This window comes from Chinchilla lanigera, unplaced genomic scaffold (assembly GCF_000276665.1).
Source record: "Chinchilla lanigera isolate Chin_1 unplaced genomic scaffold, ChiLan1.0 scaffold00005, whole genome shotgun sequence".
In the NCBI taxonomy this organism is placed as follows: domain Eukaryota; kingdom Metazoa; phylum Chordata; class Mammalia; order Rodentia; family Chinchillidae; genus Chinchilla; species Chinchilla lanigera.
This window is the reverse complement of record NW_004955406.1, coordinates 33331293-33358301: the sequence shown is the minus strand read 5'-3', so window position 1 is coordinate 33358301 and position 27009 is coordinate 33331293. Positions and strand designations below refer to the sequence as shown.

At 33.6% G+C, this 27009-nt stretch overlaps 1 protein-coding gene across 2 annotated transcripts in view; it reads left to right on the top strand.

Annotated features, from left to right (window-relative positions):
• Positions 1-27009, top strand: part of Kcnt2 (potassium channel, sodium activated subfamily T, member 2) — a 360773-nt gene that overhangs the window by 83041 nt on the left and 250723 nt on the right. For both annotated transcript variants that reach the window (XM_005375111.2, XM_005375110.2), the window contains exons 2-3: positions 19325-19404; positions 21703-21802. In XM_005375111.2, the coding sequence (XP_005375168.1) occupies positions 19325-19404; positions 21703-21802 (180 nt within the window). The remainder of the gene's footprint in view (positions 1-19324; positions 19405-21702; positions 21803-27009) is intronic.

The following is a 27009-nucleotide window of genomic DNA, read 5'->3' as shown; positions in this document are numbered from 1 at the left end:
CACTCAGCTTCCCAAAAAGCTGGGACTGTAGGTTGCCCTGTGCCTGGCAACAATTCTTGATTTGTCTCTGGAAACTACACTTCCCCCTTCTATCTTAGCCTGAGGGCCTACTCAATGAAATGCACTTTTAAAATAACATCCCTTTCCTACCCTACCTCATCTAAGCCCCCAACTGGAGACTGAAGAATGTGACCAAGACTAAATTTAGTTTTGTGCACTTAGTTATTGGAAATGTTGTTTAAAATTACCTTCAGCTATGTATATAAGGTATATATGAAACATGAATGTATTTTGTATTTATACACGGGTCCCTTCCCAAGATATCTCATTGTATATAAGCAAATATTTCAAAGTGCAAGAAAATCCACAGAAGTTTGAAACATTGCTGGGCCCAAGCATTTTTAGAAATGATATACAATCTGTATTTAAATTAACACATTTATTTATTTGAATATTTGAGTAAAAGCTTATATAATATACATTTTATCCCTAATTTGTTTTTTAGAGCTTTTATTTATCTGAGAAACCAATTTGAAGGTATCAATATGTAATAAAACAACCACTGCTAATTTCCTATCACCTTGTCTAAAATTCTGTATTGCTTACATTGATTTTGTTATCTTATACTGAATTTATGTGAAATACAGCAGTAATTCTTTTGAAAATGTCTGTGAGGAAACTATTTCTTTTTTAATTTTGCTTCTCCCACACTGGAGAACACACTACTAATTCACCTGATGGACTACTGAATGCAAATGCTGCAGGAAATTGTTAGGTGGGAAATCCAAATCATATGAGTGCGTGTAAAGAAGGGATGACTAAAAATTAGAAAACTATCTAGAAAACACTGAAAATTGTCCACATGATTTTCAAAGTTATGAACATAAGAAGAGGAAAAATTTAACTTTTATATGGCACAATTCATTTAACACTCAGCAAAAGTATTGAGACCGAAGAATACCTAATCAGTATATCTGGCACTGTGGTAGGTACCGAAAACACAAGGAAAATGCACAAAACAGTCTCAGTTCCTGCTCTCATAATTTTAGGTACAAGTAAAGCCATTACTGGCAGCTTTGGAAGAGCACACAGCAAGAAACATGCCCTCAAATCAACTCTTGATGAGGCTCCGAGTTAGATGTTATTAATGATGCATTCCATCTGCTAGCTTCCTGTCTATTCATTCTATTTTTGCTCATTATTCATGTCAGCAATAAGCTAAGCTGCTTCCACTGTGCTCAAGGAAAGGCTATACCTTCAACATGCAAATAACCAAATTCCTACTGTAGAAGTATTTTAAAGTTATATTTCTGTGTTTTGTATCCTATAATACAGAAAAGTTATTTGATTTCTATGGTCTCCTTGAAAGATACAGACCCTGAAAGAGGCAGTTCCAGTATACTGTAATATTGTGAAGAGAACAGAATGCAAGAAACAAGAATACAGGTTTGTCAGCAAGACTTTGGTCAAGAAGAAAGTTCAGCTAGTATAAAACATGAGAGCTACAGGGAACAGGGCAAGCCTTGGAAGAGAGGAAAAAGAGTTTAATGAACTTTACTTACTATCCAGGTGAATACTTTTATGGAATATTTATATCATAATTAAACCTTGTTCAGAAAATGAAGTATCATTTCATGCTCCATTGCTCATATCATCTCTAGCAAATCAGAACCATGCACTATCAAATTAACAAATGTGTTCTCCCTCTTGGAGCAATGTTATTTGGGAGTTTCTGTTTCCTTGTGTAGATGCCAGATGGCAGTATCCACAGATTGTTAGCCCCTGCCTGCTGGTTGTTGTCAATTTGGGATGCTAACAGGGTGTTAGATGTAACTATTGCAGGGCAATTTTTAATTCTCTATGTATTAGCAAGCATCTACTATGACCTAGGTGGACATACACTTACAAGCAAAAAATGATCAGTCTTTCTTTAGTGGAACTTGAAGTTTAATGAGGTTTTAAGAAGCTATGCAGTGGAAAACTTTATCTTCCTTAAAATAAATCTGAACTTTTATAGAATCTGGATGTTATAATTAGAATTAATTGGGAAGGGAGAAGATGGGGATAGAAATTAGCAGGTAGATCAAAAATGCTAGTTTGTTAGACACAATAAAGTGAGGGGAAGAAGAAAGTGGGTGATTATTTCCTTTCCAGAACTTTCTCCTATTTCACTATACATCAATCATACCAAGAATTCAAGCTGCCAGTTTTTGCAGTCATATCTAATTAAAGGTCATGCCTTAGAATAGAAGACTTGGCATATCCCAGTGCTTTCAATGGTGTGTAATATTTTGTTGCTGTTTTTGTAGATTGATACAATTGCTTTTATTTTTATTTTTTTTATAATTGCTTTTAGTATTTCCATTTTTCACTTAATGTTTTGTTTTGCTTTGTCATTCCAAGTCTTGTGTTGAAAATAAATTTATGCTTGAAGATAAGTTTCAATATCTTTAAGTCTCATTGTGAATGTCAAGTGAATGCTTTTTCTTTCTTCTTCTTATTCTCCTAAAAGATTTTCCATGTTCAAAGAATCATAGAGAGTAGCATTAATATGTTCTCAAATGAAAAGATCTAGGGATAACTCTGTAATTTGGGATGAACTGTGAGAAAGGTATATTTGACATCAATTGACCTGAGAGAAGGTTTCAGGGATGAAAATAAGGGGTTTAATTAGGTTTGGTTATGCTGGCTTGGTGATGTCCAGTACAGAGCTAAGTAGAAAAACGGAATAAGCAGTTGAATACATGAGGTTGGGAGAAAGGACTGGGCTAGTGATAAAAATTTGACAGTCCTGGGTATATACATGGATTACACTTTGAGTTTAGCTGTAAAAGGTAGCTCATGTTTAGTAATGAACAAGAACCAGCAAAGGGTCTTCATCTGTGAAGGAGGAAGAAAATGGGAAGCCTTGAAAGTGAAGTTGTTCAAAGAGGGGGAAGTGGGGGCTGGGGATTTAGCTCAGCGGCAAAAGCGCCTGCCTGGCAAGCGCAAGGTCGTGAGTTCGGTTCCTGGTACCGGAGAAAAACCAAAAAAAAAAAAAAAAAAAAAAAAAAAAAAAAAGAGGGGGAAGTGACTAGTTGTGCCTAATGATAATAGAACAAATAAGGGGAAGCTGATGCTTGACTTCTACATTGTGCCAGGTAGCAGAAAGTGGTGACTGATAATTGCAATTTGGTAAAGAGATAGAATAGGCTTAAGAAAGAAAAGTATGTAAAGAATTGTAGTCAATATTTCAGACTTATTTTTAACCAGAGTTATGGGCTGAATTGTGTTGCACCAAAATTCTTGTGTTGAAATTCTTACTCTTAGTATCTCAGAACGTGACTGTAAAGATAAGTTCTTTAAAGAGGTGTTTAGTGAAAAGGAGGCCATCAGAGTGTGCCTTAGTCCATCATTAGTCATATCCTTATATTTGAATACATGGAATGTTTATGTAGAGGAAAGGCTATGTGGGACATGGTGAGAAGGCAGCCATCTGCAAGCTTAGGGTAGAGGCTACAGGGGAGATCAATCCTGGTGTCATCTTGATCTTGGACTTCTAGCCTCCTGAACTGTGAGAAAGAAATTTGATTAAGCTTCCCATAAGCCTATGGTATTTTGTTGTAGCATTAGGAAATTCATTATAAGTTTCAGTATCGATCTTTTCAATATGGCTCAAAACTATAAAGGGTGATCAAAACAAATGGCTAATGATTAAATTAAAACAAATTATTACAGTGGAAGACATATGTCCATCTCTATCTATCTATCTGAAAGAGAGAGAGGGATTGATTTAGTCAATTTATTTAACTTTTTTAGGTGTTTCCTTTGGATTGTTTTTATGGACATCTGATCTACCATATTGTAAAACTAGAATCCTGAATTAGTTTTAACTCTTTTTTTGTGGCAAAGCGGTTTTCTTTTATCTAAAAGTATATTGTCACTTTAATCATAATCAGTGGCTTGTTTTTTGATTCAATACACTTATCATTAAATTTGTAGGCAGTCTAATAGAAGATAAGTGTGAGTGTTTCTGGCTGAATTTTTAGAAGCAGATTCTGACCCAGAGTTGGAGTTGTGGGTTATCCTAGGAAAGGTGTGACTGCAGGAAAGGCAGCTCTTTGCAGCTGAGGTGACCCTGAAGCATCTGGCAGCTGGAAATTATACAGCGATTACTGAAGGGAGGAAATGTGGGATCCACATTTCCTTGCCTGTTCCATCCACTTCTGTGGTATTTAGCACATGATAAGATGTTAGGAAATTATACTCACATACTGGGCATTTCTTAGGTATAATTAAATTTTATCCAAAACTTCCTAAAATGTTCAATATGGTAATATACTTTATAGTTTGCTTACCTTTTGATCAGATAAAACAACAGAAAATATATACTTGACTAATGTAAGTCAGGTTTAAGCATGTGGAGTTTGGAGTTAGTCTGTCAGAATACGAAAACTGTTTCCAACCCTTAACTATTTTTGCGATTTTGAGGCAATGCCTATGTTTCCTAATGCATTAAATGAAGATATTAACACTAGAGATTTGCCTTGAGGAATAAATAAGACAGCATGTTTAAGTGTTTAGCACAGTAGTAGGCATCCATAAACATCTTCTTAATATTATTTTTGTCCCTCTTTATTAATATAGTTTTTTCTTAGTAATTTTACTCATTGCTGAGACAAAGTACCCAATGCTGACAGTTAAAGGAGGGAAGGTTTGTTGTAGCCCATAGTTTGTAGAGGTTTCAGTTTAGAGTTGGCTGGCTCCAAGGCAGGGTAGCATGGCAGAGGGGCATCACAGAGCAGGCAGAAAGAAGGCAGCAAGCAGCACGTGAGCAGCAATGATAACAGCAGCCCCTTTCTGTCTCTTATATTTTACCCAGGACACCTCAATCCTGGCATCGCACCATGGATCAATGCCCGCATCACATCCTTGATCCCAGCGTTAGACACTCCAGACCCAGCCACCTCTGAAAAGCCCCACCTACGACTGCATGAAACTTTGGGGGAACATCTAGATAGAAGCCACAAAAATTTCTTATTTTGTAAATTGGTGGGGGCATCTTTTTACATTTCTACTTCATATCCTGCTATTATCTAATATACTTCTTGTATTCTAGCTATATTAAGCTTTTAAAAATTTTTTTGAGTGCATTATACTATTTCTTACACAATTTTCCCCCTTTATGTTTGTTATTTATCACATCAGAAATGAAAAGAAGTCATGTTTTGTTAGCCTGCATCTAACTCTGGATTCCTGCACCTTCTTCTCTGATATCAGTCCCTGAGTCATCACTGTCTTCACTTTGGCTTTTCATACTTTTGATTTTTAAAAAAATATGCAAGATTTTGAAAGGTAGACAAGTATCCCTAAAATGTTATTTTATTTCAATTAATTTAAAAATACTTTCTGAACTTTATGAAAGTAGATACCATGCTACAAATAGTCTTAGGCCTAAATCTTTCAATATTATGCTGCTAAAATCCACTCATGTTGTTGAATGTAACTGTATTTCATTAATCTCCACCGTAACTTTCTATTGTTTAATTATGCCACAATTTTTCCATTTCATTTTGAGGATATATTTAACTTTTTTTTTATTTACTGCCATGCAGTACTGCTTTGCATATTTTTGTACATGCATCCTAATACATATGTTCAAATTTCTCAATGGCATTTACCTAGGGATGGAATTGTTGTGTTCTAAGCACATAAATATTCAATTTTACTTTATAATGCCAATTTGTTTATAAAAGTAGTTGCAGTCAAACTCTACTGACAATTAGAAATCCTTTGATTCATATATTTAATATTTGGCATTATTAGACTTCTTTATTACACCTCACAGTAGTATTTGCATTTATCCGAGTATTAATGAGGTTGTATATTTCTTTTTGAATTTATTTGTAAATACAATTCCCCTTCTGTGAAATGCCATTTCTGGTCTTTTGTTGCATGAGTATTCTTTCTCTAATTATTATTAAGAATTCTTTATCCGTTCAAGCCAGGCATGGTGGCAAATGCCTGCCATCACGGTACCCTGGGAGGCTAAGGCAAGAGGACTAAAAGTTTCAGCCCAACCTGAGCAATTTAGCTGCTTAGTGACATTGTGTTTTAAGATTAAATACAGGAGAAAATTAAAAAAAAGATGTATCCTAGTGCAAAGACCCTGGGTTGAATTCCAGAGCAGAAATAAACAAGCAAACACACAGATTCTTTATACATTTTTAACTTTTAAATCATACCAGTTTTCTAATCCAGTTAGTGTGTCCCTGCTGTGAACTTTCTTTTTCACAGTTTCTCTTATATGAAAAATATATGTGTATGTGTGTATATGTATAAATATATGTGTGTGTGTGTATAGTTTTATTTTTACATATAAATAAATTATATAGGAAAAATCTTTTATTTTCTCAAGATTTCTCATATGAATAACTTTATATCTATGTTATGTATGACAGAATGGGAAAAGAGATAAAAAAGAAAAAATAGTCTAATGTGGCATGGACAATGTACCTTGATTTAAGTAAAATTGCCTTACATGTTTTACCTGTTCTGGGGCTTATTAGTTTGCATTTCAATCCGTTTGTGTGATAATTAATTTTATAATAAGGTCTTACAAAATAAATAAATGACTCATGCTGGGAAAATAACAGGATGATGGAGGGAAGGGGGAAATAATAATTGAAATACATTATGTCCATGTACCTCACAGGGAATGTGATCATTATGTATAGCAAACATACACTAATAGAAGTAAAAACAAAACACAGAACAAACCCAGAGAGTAATATCTATCATTAATTTGAGCTTATGGAATTTCCAGTATTCTCAGTAACATTATTTACTAGTTTAATACATAATCTTAATCTTTCCAGAACATATTTTATCTATATTTTATGGTTTGTTTTGTACATTAACTATTGCTTTGCTCTTCAAAGGTTAAAAAATATATTTACCATTAATTTTTAATAATAGTTTAAATGTTCTTAATCCATGAAGTGATATGAGCTAATGATCCAATTTCTTCTTTCATTTTCCTTCCATCCTTTCTTTTTTGTATTTGGCTAACCATTTAAGAGCTTCATTTATTGGATATTTCTGTTTTTTTGATTGATCTGCCTATATACTAATAACATGTACATCAGTCAATTTCTTGATTCTGTTTTTACTCCACTAATCATTTTCGTTTTTTATACCACTTCAAGAATGCCTTAATGACGCAATATTGTAAGAATTCTTGGGAATAGCAAGGAAATATCACTCTGTCTGAATTTCTCCCCATGAATCTTACACAGTTTGACCTTTTACCTTCATGGAATGTATAGATTATTTTATAAATATCATCTTGTTTTGCAATGTGATTACACTAATTTGAATTATATTAATGAATGATAAATCCTTGTCAACCTGAGAAGGAACTAATATAATTTGTTTTATAATAATTAAAGTGCTACTTTCAAGAGGTTAAACATGCTCTTCATACAAATATAAAATGAAATCATGTCATAAATTTTATTTATCAATCAATGAGGGAAATAATAACACAGTACTGTTGCCCCACAGATCATTTGTTAAGCTATTTATTTCTGGGAAATGTTAGAGTAAATTTGCTATGTTAGTCTCTCCTCTCATAATCTCCCCTGCTTAAGTCCAACAGGAACATAAAGCGTAACCTTCAGAATTATCTCTTTTATTGGGCAGAAATGCCTATCAGAGAAAATTCTACACATTAATGTCTCATCTTTTGAGGTAGTGAAATACCACACAGGAAAAGAAGTGAAGCCCGGACCTATAGTAAATAAAAGAGCACCTAATAATGGTTTTTGTCTTTTTCCTAGTTTTGGATAACTTTTTTGAGAGAACTGATAGTGATTTTTATCTCTAGTATAAGTTTTCCACCTTTTAAACATACAGTTTGGGGAAAATGTCTTGTGACAATTGCATGAATGAAGCTTAGTTAACTATTGAAATGCTGAGACTAAGAGAGATTTGCAGCTTACTGCTATTTTTGAAATATATTCAAGAATTTATCATAATATTTAGACATTATTAAAGGAAATGTAGCAAATTTATCATACATATTTATTATGAAGTGCAGATGTTAGTTTTCCTTATTCCTACTTATAACAGCAGACAAAACCTGAAGATCTGTTAGTAGGGGATTGCCGGAAAATGGTGAAGGGTAACTTACAGAAACATAGTGCAATCATTAAAATGATATAGGTGTCATCTCTACTTTTGACCAAAATTAATTTTGTTTTGGAGCTTCATGTGTATGATAGCCCCCTTTATGTTACTGTGTAGAGTACGGAAATGTCATCAGAAAAGCTCTTAATGTAGCAGAAACTAAGTTTACTTACACTTCTGTGCTTAGTAAGGAAGTTTTAGAAATTTGTTAGGAAAATGGTATAGTGTAATACCATGGAATTTCCAGTATTCTCAGTATATTTCCAGTATTCTCAGTATATTTAACAGTCTTTGGCATCAGTTGTTAATTGACATAAGGGGAGTTTTTGAAGGCACACAACTGATTCTGAAAAGCCAGAGCTTTTGAGAAATTACATAGAATTTGTAAATACAGAAAAGTGAGAACTTTGAAGCAATTCTTGGAGGGTGAGCTATTGTTCAGTAAATGTCTATTAACACACTGAGTTATGTCTATTAACATAACTATATGTTCCTCATCTTATGATGGAGTTACATTGCTAAACTTATGAGTTGCAATTATTGTAAGTGCAAAATGCATTCAATGCAACTAATGTAGGCAACAGAGGACACTTAGTAGGATCAGTTGTTTACCCTCATGCTTTTTTGCTGACTAGAAGCTGATTGGTTACCGTTGTCCAGCATTACGAGAAAATATGTGACTTACATATGTAGCCTGAGAAAATAGAAGCATTCTAAGTTTAGTGTATAGTTTCTACTGGAGGAGATTTGTTTTTGCACATTTATAAAGCTGAAAAAAAACATTAATGTGAACAATTGTAAGTCAGGGATCTCAGTATCTCTGCCAATAAACTGATCTCTAGGAGCATTTTGAAGTAAGGAGTGAGATTCTTCTTAGCCTCATACCCTCATTTTTCCTGAGCAAATATTTCTTGGAGGAATAAACTATATTAAATTAAAATAGGTGACTCACGTTTTTAACAATTACAGTGTTTATTCTAGGAACATTTTATTAACAATTATATTTTACTGACCACATCAGGAAGAAAAGTTTAGCTGCTTTGTATATATAGTATCTCCCTTAATTTTCACAACAGTCTTGTTAAATGGAAAAACTTGAGTCTTATAGAAAAGAATGATATATCAAAAAATTTTAAAAAGACTGGCATATCATTTGATTCTTATCCGTTTACCACTTATGCTGTGTGACAAAATAAACACCCAAATACTCTTGGAAAAATCCTTAGAAAACTCATTAGCTTTATTATATTTTCTTTCTTATTATAATTTTTGAGAGAAATCACATTTGAGACTATTCCTCTTCTTTCAGTTGTGCCTATTTTCTCTAAGTGATCTACCTACTAAGCATCATTTACCTGTTTAACATGATCTACCACCTAAAAGTACTCTCGCTCACATAAGAATACTAAGCACTGAGAAGCTGCAGAGACACATGTGCAGGGAATAGCACTCATTAATGAATTATTACTTGTACCTATGAAGTCCAAAATGGAAGAGACTTGTGAGTTGATGTAAAGCCTTATATTACTGGTGGGAAATGTTAAGTAAAAATAAGTGCTTTCTTCATTGTGTGCTATTGTCTTCATGTGATTTCTTCTTTCTAAGTCACAATGAACGTCTGTTGAACATGGGCTGACTTTCTGGGACCAAATGTTTCCTTCCCAGCAAACACATTTCTTTCCAAATTGTGTTTTGCTATTTTGCCACACCGTTCTTAGTAACCCCAGATTGCAGCATATTATAACATTATAACAGCACATTATAACATTTTCCTTTAAGGTGAGTAGTGCAATACAAATTGCCCTTGACTTATGATAGAGTTATGTCCTAGTAAATTTTTTTTTTTTTCCTCCGGTACCAGGAACCGAACTCACGACCTTGCGCTTGCCAGGCAGGCGCTTTGCCGCTGAGCTAAATCCCCAGCCCGATGTCCTAGTAAATCTTGATAAATTCTAAATATTAAGTTGAACATGTATTTAACACACTCAACCTACAAAACACCATAACTTCATCTAGCTTACCTTAAAAGTGCTTAGGACACTTACATTAGCCTATAGTTGTGAGAAGTATTTAACATAATCCTATTTTAAAATAAAAAGTTGATTCTCTGATGCAATTTATTGAATACTTGTATTCCAGAAAGCTGGCAGCATAGTACACTATGAAGGTAGAATGTAGGTTATTTATTCCTGTGATCATGTGACTGGCTGAGTGGTGTTTCTCGGTATAGCTACAGAGTAACTTGAGAGCGTCTTACCTCAAATTGCAAGACTGGGAAATAAATCACAATTGAAAATTCTCGGTATGGTTTCCACTGAATATGTATCACTTTTATACTATCATAAAGTAACCTCTAAGTTGATGCATGGTGAATTGGAGACTGTATTGCAATCTGAGCTAGAAATTACATAGTACCTTCTACCTTCTATTCTCGTAAATAAATAGAAAACTAGAGTACATGTTGCTGGTATTTTAATTTTTGAATGGCGGTGTTGTGGATGCCTGTAGTCGCATTGGTCATATGGTATAAGCTTATAAGTCTTTTTTTGTGACTTGACCAGCTTTATATTTCTAGAATGCATGTACAGTAAACAATGTGTATATGTGTCTGCTAACATATGCACATTGTGTTTGATTTTATTTTTGGGGGATTCAAAGTATGGAGTAAGAAAAATAATTGGAAATAATCATGCTGCATCCAATACTTTATTTTATTGAGGTGGTTTGGGTAAAGATGCATAATCCTTATCAGGTTTAGTTTTTACATGCCTAAATATTATGCATTTTGGCTACCTGTTATCTACTCAATAGAATAAAAATAAATAAGTTCTTTTTTCTGGGTAATTTTCTTTTTCTTTTGTCTTTTCAATGACTTGGCTCAGAATTGCTCCCCTCATCCAGTTGGTCAGGGACAGGAACTGGTGGCATCTCTTTGCAGTTTAAGGATAATGAAATGTACCTTAATACTTATTCTAAATTCCTTTATTTTTTGTTTTCTTTGCTTAGATTTAAAACAACTAGAAGTTTGTAAAATTTAATTAATTTTTTAAAATATGAAGAAGAGTAGAAAGTAGGTCCAGTAAATGAACACTACATTTGAGGAGATGAGTCAAAATATATGTGCATACAAAGGTATTTTTGGCTAGATTTGTAATGTATTTGCCATGTAAATTACAAGACTGTGAATTTCTGGCTACCTGTAAGTTATGATTATCAAGGAGTAAGAGAGAAGTCAAGGCAAGTATTGATGGATTATCATTATAATTTGAAATGAAAATAAATTTAGGAGTTACTGCATTTTAGATTATTTTCTCAATGCCATTATATCACACAATACTTATATGTGTATATGTTATACCTGGGTGTATGCATGCATGCACACACACACACATACACACAGACACACACACACACACAAATGATTTTTGCGTAACTGTGGTTTGACATTTTTTAATACTTTACAATAGTACAAAGGCAATAGACATTAGGTAGAAATCATATCTGGAATTTTGAATTTAGATCTTTCCCCAGCTTGGGGTTCTTCCCTATGACAGTCTCTGGAGATGCTGGGCAGTGGCAGCAAGCCTCAGTCAGGCAGCCCTGGGAGCACAAGGGTGAACAACTAATACCCTACACTGTATTGGATTGCCTGTGTTTCCTGAATACAGGTCTTCAATAATGTGCCTGAGTATCCAACACTTTATTACAAATGTTCCTAACTCTTTTTGTGTTACTTGACTCTGTCTAACTGTAGGTTAATGTATGTCTGAGTATATTTCCAGTAGCCTAGGCCAAGTTATAAAGTTCAGTACCTAAGTATATCAAATGCATTCTTGACTTATGATCCTTTAAATTTATGAAGGATATGAATTATTAGTGTGTATTTTAGTCACTTTCACATGACTGGAACAAAATACTTGGCACTTACAACTTAAAGGAGGACAAGTTTATCTTGGTTTGTGGTTTCAGTCCATGGTCGGCTGGCTCCAAGGCAGAAACAGGATGATGTCCTGTGGTGGAGGAGAAGGTGTTCAGTCCATGGCAGCCAGAAATCAGGAGAGAAGGGAGGAGCAGGGGACAATGCATTTTTCTAGGTCATGCTCCTTGTGCTCGACCTGTAACCAGATCCCGCTTCCTAACACCACGTTCAGCTACTGCGCTTATCAAGGCATGAATCCACTGAGGAGCGTAGTGCCCCAGGACCCAATCGCTTTCCGAAAGCTCTGTCTCTGAACACAGGAGACTTTTGGGGGACATTTTATATCTAAACCAAAACAGTATCCAACCATATCTTAAGTTGAGGAGAATCTCTGTGTATAAACATGTGGATACATGCATGTGTATATGAGTGTGCATGAGTGTGTGCACAGGTGTGCATGTATGTATAGCTTAGTTATCTTCTACCAAATATTATTGTAAACTTTATTTTTTAATGTAAAGAATACCACCAAATATTAGAATTTATCTGTTTCTTCATGTAATATAACTGGCAAAGGAATTGAGTAAGTTAGAATTTGAGTAATTGAGAAGAGAAATTAGATGGAGAAAAGGAGGTGAGAAATACCTCAAAAGGGACTCCCAAGCCTTTAAAGTGTGATTATCCCTAGGGACACAGTAAAGGCTGGAGCCAGGAGAAAACAATCTGGAAGCACTTATGCATAAATTAGGTAAATTAATTATGCTTTAAAAGTGAAAAAACAGGTAGTAAGCTCATTTATTTATTTTTCTCTACAAGCTCTGATTTGAATGATTGTTCTGTTAAACCATGTGGGTACCAGAATTTAGGAATGAGTATTGGGAAGTTGATAATCCGGTGAATAATCAAGGGGCAGAACTTGCAAATACCTTCCAGCTTCCCTGTGGCAATCTGTTGTTTGCAGTGCTCTTGTGTGATATTTTACAAAAGATCCAGAGGTCTTCTTTTCTTGTTAAAGTAATACCAATTTAATAAAGAGGCAAGAGGCAAGAAGAATAATGGAAAGACCAAGCCCCAACTCAGGCTCAACCCGAGCTAAATGGGTTTGGCAACTCACTAAAAGTAGTTGAATCAGATTTTTTTTTTCTGTAAAATAAGGTTGGCATCTGCTGTACCAAAGTTATAGCTGTACTGTGAAAATAAAATAAATTTAAAAAGTCAATGAATTAATAGTAAAATAGTGTTTTCTTAGTACTCATTGAAATCATGGGAAGATAAAAGTGCAAATAAGTTGAAATTATTAAAATTGAAAGAAAATTTATTTAAAAATGTAGAGATAATTCATATGAGTTACAAGATAGAGAAATTCTCTATGATGAATGTAATCCTTATGTATATCTAAAATGCACCAATAGAATCTGATGGAAGAAAAAAACAAGTCAGAATAAGTAAGATTTCAAAGATTTGTTCATTAGCAAGATAAGTTTTGGATCTTCAAATTATTATGAGGAAGAAAAGGAGGGTGCTTTTATCTTTCCCACCAATATACTGATTCAGGGCCTGTAAGGTCTGTAGTAAACGGAAAAAAATGGATACCCCTTTGTTCAAACATTTAACCAGTAATTCGTAATCTAGTATGTTTCAGGGAATATACAAAATTCTAAAGATGTAAGTATAAAAAAGCTCATTATGTTACTCCCTCTTATGGAATTTATATTCTAATAAACTTACTGGGAATATCTGAGAACCACTGTTGTCAACATTTTACAAAATGACTGCATTAATTTCCTAGGGGATTCATGGAAAGGACCACAAACAACATGATTGGAAACAATAGAAGTTTATGTATTTATATCTCAGGAGAACATAGATTCAAACTCAAGATGGTGGTAGGGCGATGCTTCTTGTTAAGACTGTAGGGGAGTGTCTTGATTACGTTTCTCTCCTTGTTGAGACAAAATACCTGACATCCAGAATTAAGGAAGGAAATGTTTATTTACTTCACAGTCTGTGGAGGTTTCAGTCCATACTTGGCTGGCTGCAAGGCAGGGTGGCACATGGCAGAGGGCAACCATTCATGGTGGTGGAAGACAGCAAAAGCAGCAAGAGCAAAAAAGGGAGGAGTGGCAGAAAGCAGCCTCTTTCTTTCCCTTACATATACAAACTTTACCCCCCAGGATAGGTGCAGCACTCACACCCATAATCCCAGCATTGGATCATGGGTCAATCATAAACTCTAAAAGCCTGCCCCGTAACTGCATGAAGCTTTGGGGGGAAATCCAGACACAAACCATAACAGGGAAGGTCCTTTACTGCTTTTTCTAGATTCTGCCAGCACTAGACATTCCTTATTCTGTGGCAGTATAGTCCAATTTCTGCCTCTATCTTCTTATGACCATCTTTCCTTTGTGTCTGTTTCTGTGTACAAGTTTTCTTAAAACATTATTAGTCATTTTGGATTGAGGACTCATTCTCTTCTGATATGATGTAATCTTAATTTAAGTAATTATATAAATAATTCCATTTCTACTTGAGATTACATTCTGAAGTACTGTGAATTAGGACTTCAGCATGTCTTATTTGACGGCAAAATTCATAACTCATAACAATGGCTTTAGAGAGAACAGAGGATACTGAGGATAAGCATAATGCAGTCCATTTGGAAAGGTAAAATTTAGTTCATTTGGGAAGGTGACATTTTCATAAATGTAAACTTACCCAAATTAGGATTTGCTAGCGGTGCAAATAGAGTGAGAAACTCTTTTCTGTAGTACATGGAGACATTTTACATTTTCCTTCCCTCTTTGGATTCAGAGCACCAACGATGGAGTTAGGAAGACTCTATAATCTAAAAGCACAGAACTAGTTCAAGGTAAAAAATTCTTACCAATGACAATTGTACTGGAAACTATGCATATTAATATACCATCTGGATATAGATTTTTCAAAGGAAAAATCACAAACATGGAGCCCAAATAACATGTATCTGTTGAATCTGACTATTAAGATGAGAATATTCAGGCAGATAAAACCTTGTTTGCTATGAGTACCGTCATAAAGATTCTGTGCCTGGTCTCCATAACCAACACTGCAAAATCAAAGGCAGGGTCGGGGGCAGTAGAATCAAGTAACACCAAGTAGACATACAGGAAGAATCTTCTTTAGATAGTGATCTATATCCACTTTAAGGTCCAAGATCAAATGTCTGCAGAAGTTTGGTGTTGCAAACAGATTTACAGGCATTACCACTCAAAAAAAACTTGCGTTTCTGAAATGACAGCACATTGACAATCTGGATCAGAATTAGTTTCTGTGTTAAAGCCATATTTCATACTTATGTTATTATACAAGAATTTTAAGAGCAAAACAGGAAGACTGCTATTTAATGAGATCCTGGGTGACCCTTACACAACATTCAAATACCAAATGAACAGAATGAGAGGGAAAGGAAAAAAAATAACACAAATCAAAATGAATATGATAGTGTAAGGGAAAATTGATGATAATTGCAGCAAGAAAATCTCCATAATAATTAAAGTTACAGAGTGCAAAATCGAAGAGTTTCTATTTTTGTATTTGATAGTATTAGAATAGTTTAAAGAAGATAGCATATGTATCTTGTTTGACTATAGAGGAAAAACTCCTGAAAAATATAGGAAAAGAAATCTAGGGGTAAATTATCTGAATAGCTTACTATCACAAAGTCAAAACAAATTCTTATAAGATAAAAACAATTGCATAATAAAAAGACTTAAATCACCAATTCAAGTAGTCAAAAGAATGACAATATACCACCAGCTTGATATATCAAGATAGCTTTTTAAATAATATTCACCCCTATTTGATACATATTTCAGTAAAATATACATATTATTGCAATCCAGAGTCAACAGTGTAATTAATGTTAAAGTAGTAGAGATATCTTCTTATTAGTAAGGCATGCCAGTTTTTTTTTTTTTTAACATTTTCCCCAAGGATGCTTGTCAGTGAAATAAGATAAGAGCATTAAAATATAAATTGAAGTAGTAGAGAATATTTTAGATGGTATGATTACCTACCTAAAAAGCCAGGTACAACATATAAGGAATTTTAACATAATTGCCATTTACAGTATCAAAATAAAAGTTAAAGGTCAGAACAAACAAAATTAGGAACCCAAGTTATAAAATATGCAGAAGTAAATGTCACAAAGAATGTGTATAATGTAGTAATAATATAATAATGATGACTCATATAAAAGTAACAATGTTTAACAGTGACATTTTACTAGAAGATATCACTTAATGATCGCAGTTGCAATTTACTTTTATTAAATATAACCGCTGTCACTATGTTAGGGTATGTGTGACAAAATGAATATAAATTTTATCTTTGCAAAAAGCATATAGTAAAAATGACATTTTAAGAAGTGATTCAGATAGATATGCCCTAATGTATTATTCAAAACTATCTGTCTGAAGAGTGTCTAAAAAGAGTATACTGACATGATCTAGTAGATAGAGATATGTTCAAGATCATGATGGAAAGAGAGAAGTTAAAGAGGGGCATCACGGAGGAAATGAGAAGGCAGGAAGAAGAGAGGGGAGGGAGGGGAAAGGGAATGAAGGAAGGAGAAAGGGAAGAGAAAGGAAAGGCAGGTACCTTTGGATCTGGAAAAGGAAATACTGTGGACATATTTAAAATTAGCTAAAATCATAAAAAAAGGAGGAGGACAATCATTAAACTGCACTAAAATCCCAGAGTTATATAGAACTGTTTAGCGCTGGGGAAAGTCCCCAAAGTGTACACTACCACCAACATGCCTTTGTTCTGGTACAAGTTGTCATTATATTAAATAAATAACATAGATGTTACACCTAAGTGGTGCTGTCCTGTACCTAAGATAATGGATCACAAATGCTGCACTTGTTTTTCATTTGTTTGCTTTTAACTTTAACCTTAAAAAGCATTTGTATAAATGTATGCTTTAATATTAGCCACATCCACAGGGACAGTATTCAGTCACTGAGGTCTCTAGATTGAGAGATTACTTCGCATAATTTTATTAGATAGAGCATCAGAAGTTATTAAACCAGAAGTTATTATTTACACTGTGCGAAATTGTCTTTACTCCCAGGAAAAACAAGAAGGGTGATTTTCAGCCTGTTAGTCTTTGGCACATTTGGAGAATTCTCCACTTCACAATGATGACATTTCTAAGTTGATTAATTCTCATTCATAATTCTAGTACTCTTTTGTGTTAGTTGTTTTTTTTTTCAGTGAGAATCACATTACGAGTCATTCTACTATAATAATGTTGGTCACCTCAATATTTAAAGACAGCCATTGGGTGACTGCATTTATCCACGTTTGCAATTCCTTCTACTTTTGCTTAGGTGATGTTTTTCAGATCTCTCTTTATTTTATCTAAACCACTAGATAATCTCACCTTTAAAGTTAAAAAAATATTTATTTGTACCGGAAGTGGATTTTTATAGTCTTATAGATTTGGTCATTCTAGGAAGGAAACCATAACTTTTGCTAAATTACTTGTGAAAGGGCTGTGTGTCTCCTCGGATTTGCTTTTGGATTCATAATATATTTTAAGTAATTTAGCTTGACATTAGTATTTCTGTTACTTTATTTAAAATGAACGGACTTCTCACTTGATAAGCAACAGAAACAGATTCAGTAATGGTTTTCTAGGACGCTGCTGCATTTTGTGTTCACATGCGTGTACGTGGGCTTTTGAAGTAAGCATGTGAGCATGCGAGATGTGAGCATGCACACAGGGTTTACTACAGAAAGGATTTACTGATGGATGCTGTAACTGTTATGATTTCATCCTGGAGAAATTATTAAGTAAAGAACATCTTGCCTTCTAGTTTTTCTTTCCGTTTTACCTATAAGGTGAAGAACCAAGAAAATGAGAAAATGTTGAACAGGAATTAAAATTTTTGACTGGAAATATTTTCAAGGAGGAGAAATAAAATTTAGAAGCCATTCCAGTTTTTTTAAGTTATAAAAGTTAGTTTGTGATGAATAAAATGTCATTTTGTCATTTGTGGAACAAGAGGTTTCTTTTTAACTATTCATAAAGAAGATACTGTAGGACAGTATCATATTGAAATACTTCTCTACTATGTGAGCATCTTCATACATCAATTTTTTTCCTTCTCACCTTATTTTTATACCTTATTTTATACCGTCTTGAAAAATAAATCCAAAAAATGAACTACAAACCTACCTAATGTCTAGACATTCTCTCTTCAATATGCTGTGACATTAGGAAAAATGTAAGTAAACTGTTGTTTGTATTAATATTACAATACTTTCTTAGCTCTTTGTGCAATCCTAATGTGTAACAAATGCTTTTGAAATAAGTTAAGAAACTTGATGCCTATTAACAAACCATCTGCACTGAAAAGCTACTTTTTTTAATGATTTTTGGAAAACATTAATTATACCCTATAAAATGAGACAGTTTTCTAGAATTTGGAGGAAATGCAAATACATATATTAGAATGCTGCTAATTTTCAGATTGTTAGTTTTTTATAATGGATTAAATATATAATCTTTATCCCATTAATTGAGTTGTCTGCTTTATAATCTATCTATGGTAACTTGAACATTCTACTTGCCACTACCATTCCTTTGCTGATCTATATATACTTTAATAAAATTCTGAATAAATAGGAAAAGACGCTTAAATAATCTTGTGTGTAGAGTAAGCTCTAGGTGAATTAAGGGCTTTCAAAAATATAAATTTAGGTTCTCTTGTTTAAGATTCTGATTCAGTAGAGCTGGGATGATGTTTCTGAACATCACGTTTTCAAGTATGCAGTTGATTCTTACAGTGGAAAGATATTTGGAAAACACTGATCCCAAATCTTTCAAAAGATACATATTAAATATTTCTAGTACTGATTTGAATTATCCATACCACTCATTAAATTAATAGAGATTATTCAATTGACTACATATATTTGAACTGAATATATCCCGTAAAGTTAGAAAGTAACTGTTTTTCTCTAAAATATCAGTGTTATATTTTAACTAATTCTCATTTTATGTACCATATAATTCACTCAAAGCATTTTATACATTTAATGGAGTAATTTCCTTTTTTTTCTTATATTACTCTTTAGCCTAACCAGAGAATTGCAAGGTTGGTTTATGTTTATCTTCATAAAGATAAAGATAAAGATAAAGATATAGTTGAACTTACATACATTTGTGTTTTTATTTTCTGTTTGCAGGGTACAAGTTGAATTCTATATGAACGAAAACACATTTAAAGAGAGATTAAAGTTATTTTTCATTAAAAACCAGAGATCAAGTAAGTCATTCCTGTCATACCCCCTCTATTTGTTTGTACATAACTTTACCTCAAAATTCCAGTTGGGCAATAATCTGTAAAATAGTTTTTTATATAGAAGAATAAAGTTGATGTAGGTGTTAGGAAAGTTGCAAAGTTGTTAAAAGCCATATATACACCTAATGGTAGCAATGTTCCTTTACACCTTTAGATTTTCAAATCCCCTATCAGTAAATATACTTCTGCATGGACTATTTGGGTTAGTAGAAACTAAAAAATAATTTAAGTGAGAGATTCACATTTTTAAATAGTGAGGGACATCTAAAATATCATACTTTGATAAGAGCGTCCTCCAAACGCTGGAGATTGATGGATTAAAATGGAAAATACCTTTCTGAGTTGATGAGGGATGAACTCCATGTTTCCCACTCAGAACTAATGATAACACACAGCTTGGGTGCTCAGCAATAACAAATTCTTATTTGTGTCTCACCTGTAGGATTTGAATCAGTAAGTGTAGGGTGAATCCCAAAGTTTAACATCCTTACGATTAATATTATCAGATGAATTTTGGAAACACTGGAACTTCAGGATGTAAAATTGGCATAGTGATTACCTTCTCGAGCCCTTTAAGGTGGAAGTATCTGTGATACTTATTTTCTCACCATGGTACCCAGTGTTTTAAGAAATCTTTTTATAGTAAGACATGACTATTGCTTAAAATGCCCAGAAGATATGAAAAGGTCTACATTACATTTGTGTAGACTTTAAATTCTGTGATTTTTATTCCTGAATAGTCTTGCAGTTTTTTAAATTAAATTGTGCCTCTGTAAGTAGCATTCATAGAGAGATCCCTGACTTATGGGAAATTATTTAAATACTGACTACATGGATTATTTCAATATTAAAGTTACACTGATCAGGTATTAATGATGTACTAACTTTATGGTTAAGGCTGGAAATAATTACTGTTCTTTCAATTTGGTTGTTTTCAATTTCTAAGGAAATCTCATCAATAGATACTACCTAAAATGGCTGCATCATCTGCATGGAAGCTTTCCTCAGTTTCTTTATTAACAATCCTCTTCAGAGCAGAAAAGATGCATGCTTTGATTGAATACTCACCTGACTAAAAAGAAGACCCATTTCTGTAAAGCAAGAATAATTTTATTACTAATCTAGAAGATTATAAAGAAATTAACCTACAAAATATACTTAGCATTTCTGTAGAAAAAGCTAGGAAAAATGACATAATTAAGCACTAACCTTTTCAGTGTTAAAAAAATACTACAGGTACATTCACCCACAGGAGAATTAAACAGAAAGTGACATTTCATTTCCAGATGTTATTAGGTCATAAAGACGGGGAAGCATTTCTCATATTTTTTGAAAGTATATAAATCAAGTAGTACAGGGTAATTGCAGGAAAAAATAATGTTCCCATTAATCAGAGTTTAAGCATATTTTATCAGAACTTAATTCCTCCTCTTTAACATCAGGTATTAAAATCTACACAGTTGTGACTTAAACAATTTAAAAAATATGTAGTGTCCATGGCAGTATTAATTTAACAAAATTATAAGATTTCATTGGGATTTAATCTATTTAATAATATGGTTCATTTGCCAAATGATAATGAGTGTGTGTGTGTGTGTGTGTGTGTGTGTGTGTGTGTGAATGAGAGAAGAAACAGTGTGTTTCTCAGCATAACCTATTATGATTTCTCTTTATATGTATCATCAATATGTAACATAGTGATATAATTAGGACATAATTATATAATGAATACATAACTTGTAATTATATAATTAATATATACCACACTTTCATTATGTAATTAACATTTAAAATATTACATATGATTACATGAATATAATTTCTCTATAACCAACCAAATTTGTACAGTACTGAGACTCTCCAACACCTACTCTGTGAATGTGGAAGAAGTTAGGTTTTCTAGCTAACTAAACTTTGTCTCCTAATTCATGGATACATGTATGCCTAAACTTATAAGCATACTTTAACAGCCTTGACTGGACATAAAATTTATACTTTCTGATTATTCAAACCTATACTCTCAGCATGTAATGTTAATTACCATTTGCAGTTCATGCATTCTACCAAGCTCACTTTTTATTTCAGTCCTCAGGTAATTAAAATTCAGCTACCAAGAATTTCAGTAATTTTAGACAATTATAGTATTGTACTTTCTAACTACAACCTAAGTGCTGTACTTACACATGATATTTTTGACAATCTCTTTTAGTCTTTTGTGAATTAAGTTTAAATGAAAATCAAATTTTTGTTGTTTGTTTAAAGGTCTAAGAATACGCCTGTTCAATTTTTCTCTCAAATTATTAAGCTGCTTATTATACATAATCCGAGTACTACTAGAAAACCCTTCACAAGGAAATGAATGGTAAGGTGTCTTTGTCTAAGCTTCAACAATATTTAAAATTATTTTTTGATTTGTTACATTTTGAGGGATGGTGTATAAAATTCATTTTTTTCCCAAGGGTGTTGGTGTTTGTCTCAGATTGATTATAAACATAATCTTTGTAGGTTCTTTGTAAATATTTCTTTTACTTCTAGTTTGTCTAATGGACTCTGATCCATGGGAATGCTATTGCTTGTCCAAGTGCTGCAAATAATTGTTACTTAAAAATGGGTCAGTCTTTCTGAACACCTGGAAGCCTTTCTGTTTTAGAGTTACATGCACTTCCCAAAGTTTTATCTTTATGCTAACTTTACAAATGTTTTTTCCAGTTATACTGCAGCACATACCCTTGAGTGAAAACTCTTCAGCCAATATTGACATGAATAACTCAGACCTCAAGTTTTGATTTTAGCAATGCAGTTTTTTATCTTTTGAGTGAAATTGCACTGATTTATCAATTTACTTTAAATTTTTTCCATTCATAATTGTGTTGCTTTTATCAAATTATATTCTTCAATATTTATTGACTTCCTTTTAAGCTCTATCTTTTGCTACAAGCAGTAAGGAAGGTGTTAGGTGTGTAACAACATATACAGTGTTTTACCCTATTGATATTCTGGACCCTTGCCCAGCCTTCTAAATTTATAATGATATTTCAAGCATAAAACTAAAATTTGATGATTAACTTCTTGGGGCTGGGGATTTAGCTCAGTGGCACTGAGCCTGCCTGGCAAGCTCAGTGTCGTGAGTTCAATTCTTGGTACTGGAAAAAAAACAAACCAAAAAAAACCAAACTAACTTCTTTACACCTATTTTTCATATGGAAAAAATTCCAGAAATAGTTAAAAAATAAAAGGATGAAAATAAAATGGAAGAGTGAGCTCATAATATGCATTCAAATAAAATGAATTGCATTTTTAGATAGTAAAAATAATTTTGTATTTATTCAAGGATTTGGAGAATAGGTAGAAGTTAGTAAGTAAAATTTTATTCTACATTGTTAGGTTTCATAATCTCTTATAATTTAATGCAATGCATTTATTTATACTTTGTCATATCTTATGGAGTACCTGGCATGTGCCAACCACATTACTGTGAGTGACAACAAAGAGATTTATAGGAACCTTCAGTACCTTGTGGGAATTCTCAATCCATGAAAAGTTTGCTCATTTTGGAGTTATCACTACTTCCTGGGATTAGACTAGCTGCTTTATGTGTGTTATTTTCTTCAGTATGTACTTATTTTATTATTCCCATATTAAATATGGACAAGGGATGGTTTTCTCGTATTTTCCACAGTATTTTGAGACCTTCAGGACTAATCTTGTTATGCCTTTTATCTCTGTTTAATTCAGTCACCACAGGAAGGCATATCATTCCTCCAAATTCCCACTAATATATTCACCTTCTCTGCTTGAATGTCTGAAAGACCTTCCAGGCTCATCAGGTCCAATCAGCTTGTGCATTCTTTGATATCTCAATTGAGCGGCAGCTCCATCTTTCTTTCCAAATTCTGTTCTTCTCATAGCCTTCCTCATTTAAGCTGGTAACAGTTCCATCTGAAGTTTCTTGGGTTGCATGCTTTGGAGTCAGTCTTAACTGCTCTTCTGTCTGTAGTTTATGCAAACACCTTAAAGAATTCTGTCATTTCTACCTTCAGGATACAACCAATGCACAGGCACTTCTCAGCGCCACTTCCCAGCTGCATGCTCGCTTCCCTTGGCTGGATGACTGCCAGAGCCTCTCACTCAGTCCTGTTGGTTCTCCCCTTGCTTCCTTTTAGTGAATTCTTAGCATGTGAGTCCAATCTTGATGCATCTCTGCTCTCAAAGCCGAAGTCTTTGACCATGGCCTATAAGAATTCCTGTCCTCCCTGTAATTTCACTTCCTACGACCCATCCATTCTCTAGTGGCATTGTCTGGTTCATACCAGGTACCCTGCTATCTTGGGGACTTCACACCGGCTTTCACTGCTGCTTGCCATGCTTGTATATCAGATAATATCAGATGTACTTCCTCAGAGCTACCATCAAAGTCATGTTAAATATGCTGCTGAAGATTGTAATCTCAAAAAAAGAAAGAGAAACTTGTAATCTCACAAGACCTCTTTGATTCTTTTTCAGTTTTTACTCCAGGGCCTTTATCTCTTACACATATTTTATATATTTTGCCTGGTTAGTTTTCTGTGTATCCCATGAGTATTAGGTTGAACATGTCTTCATCGTATGGATCGTTGAATTCCCATTGACTGGCATAAAATGATAATGTTATTTGTTAAATGGACGAGTGACCAGATCCTCACGTGAAGTTCCTTGATAGTCTGATCTTTGCTTACCTCACTTCGCTAGCCTCTTACTTCAGCCTTGCTGACCTAGTTAAAGTCGCACATGCTTATTTCACTGGCTCTTAACTCTGGGCTTATTCTTGCATGTAAGTTTTCCATTCATTCCCCGCACAACACCCCTTTTGTTGATTTATTTTGGGGATACTGGGCCCTTGGGATTAGAGTTTCTTGGATAACACTTAATGTAAAACTCTTAGCAGCGTTGCACCCTGCAGACCAGTTCCGATTCTGAGTTAGGACTATCATATCCGTACTGTCTGAACATCTGGACATACATCCCTTGTAACACCCGGACCATTGTATTTGCCTCTGTAGCTTCTATGCTTAGCACAGGACTTGGTGGGTGAGCAAATGCTGAAGTGATGGAACCATGCCCACTAATTAAGGAATCATTTTGGTACAATGAAGATGATTGAAGACCATGGCTTTGAAATGTCAGAGTACATTACATTTTCCTATTCATCATTACAAATGAAACACATAAGAAATCCTTGTATAAATATACCAGAATTGGTTTTAAAACTTGGTAATTTATAAATAAAAGATGCACTAGAGAGACTCACAGATCATAAAATGGTGCTGGAAGAATCCTTTCAAAGAGAAAAGCGCACCAGTGAGTGATAGCAGAGTAAAATTATATTATTTGAAAACATTAAGATGAGTAAAGTTTCCTACAATTAACTTCCATGTAATATTACCAGGAATCTTCAGCCATAATTATAGAGGATATACATTTGACAAATCAGATTACTGTAATTAAAAAACATAACAAACTAACTTATGGCTCCATTTTGAATGCAATGTTCTGTTTAGTTACCATTGTCAATGCAGTCTTGGTTAATGAAAAACAGAAGTGGCCTTTATGGGCACAGGCTCTATTTTAAAATAATGAGTCTAATTCAGCAAAGAGATTTATCTAATTAGAGCTTCTGACATGATAAAGCTGCAGATAATTTTGTGCAGCTTTTCTGTATTTTTAAATTCCTCCCAGGATTAAAAACTGATTGGAAAATGTTGCAGTACGGATAAGCTGAAGAATATGAAACAAATTTTGCTATTAATGTCTAACAAAGTATAAATGGCAAACTCTGATGTGTACCCAGTGTGTAGTAAGTCTTCAAGATTTTAGCAAAGGAAACACCTGAAGCAACCACTTATGAATTACATTGTCATGTGAGACATCAGGATAAGACTCATGGCCTGCTGATGCTTACAGTTTGTTACTCTGTGTTAAAACTCATGCATTCCTTCCCACTTTTAAAATCATTGAGGCGATTATTTGTTTGGAGCATCCCAAAGATGAAGTCAAAGCTAAGAAGCCAATAAACATTGCATTATTTTATAGTATCAGACTTGCATTTAAGATCAATACTTAATATAGTTACTGGTGTGTTCAGATACTATTCAGATTTTAAAGGTATCCCTACTTTAGAATAAAACACATTAAAAAAGAAAATTGAATTTTGATGACATTTAAAAATATTTGATGAACTATAGGGATGATAATGTAGACATTTCCTTCTTTCATATATTTTGGACACTGTAGATTTAGGTAGCACCAAGGCCTCTATATTTAGTCTTGGAATTTAGAAGGATTGTTTGTCTTTACCAAAACTTTTCATTTTGGTCATGTGGACTTTTTGTCCATATGATTGTATCTGTATATACTCACACACACACACACACACACACACACACACACATGCACCACAAAGTCTTCCTATAACATATAAATATAGCATGTATGGAAATCACATACATTTTGTGACTATGTGTTATCCTAAGACCTGGGTTTTTTGTATCCAGTTTTCAGAGAGTGGAAAGCATGAAGAATATGTGTGTACTTTAAAAACACTTAACAAATAAATGACAACTATGGCTTGTAGTTGAATTTTCTACTCAGATAGCACATAAAAATTAGTTGCATCCTCGGGCTTTGATGCTGAGAAATGTAGTCTGGCTATAGATTATTTTCCATGCCTCTGAGGGAGAGAATGAGTGTGACAATGAAGTAAAATTACCTCTAGCACAGTCACGTATGTCTGGTAAAGAGATTATCCCTTGATACAGGTTTCCTCCAACAGTCTGTATTCAGTGTCCTACTCACTTTATGATTGCTTGCCAAGCTGGGGTTAAGTATTTCCAGTTTTTGGAAAATTAAGCTTCTAAAAGTTCTTCCTAATATATTTGCTAGGTTCTATGAGTTTTCAGTATCACAATGGTTTTGTTTTGGGGCATGTTCTAAATATTTTTTGCTCATCTTGAAATGTGGCTCTAGTACTATAACTAACGTTCAAGTTCCTGTTATTTGTTATGGTTAGGGGAGTTGTAGAAAACTGTATATATTATAAAACTTATTTTCATGATAGTGTTGTCCATAAAGTCCCAATAGCTTCTTTTAAATGTTATTTCAAATTTAAATTACCTATAATATCTCTATAAAATATTAAAATAACATTCTAGACCTTTTAGAGACAAGTACCAAAACTGCAGTCCAAAACCCACTTATTTATCTCAAAGTGCCAACACAGCAATTAAACCTGAATACTGAAGTTTTAGTTTAGGAGAAACAATTCATACATTACTGTCTTTTGTCTTAAAAGAAAAAAACAAATGACATGTGTGCCATAGGCTCACCACTGTTCTGGACCAACAAGTAGTCCTCAGTTAGATATAATTAGATCTTAGTAAGTACGTGTTAATTACTAATTTCTCTTCGAAAGTACTCACAAACTTACAGCAACAGAGTTTCTAATTTTCCAGGGATTGCTATTTAATTACTTAAAAGTTTTTATAGCACATTTTTCAACTACAACATCTGAACATATGTTTTTCTTCACTCTGA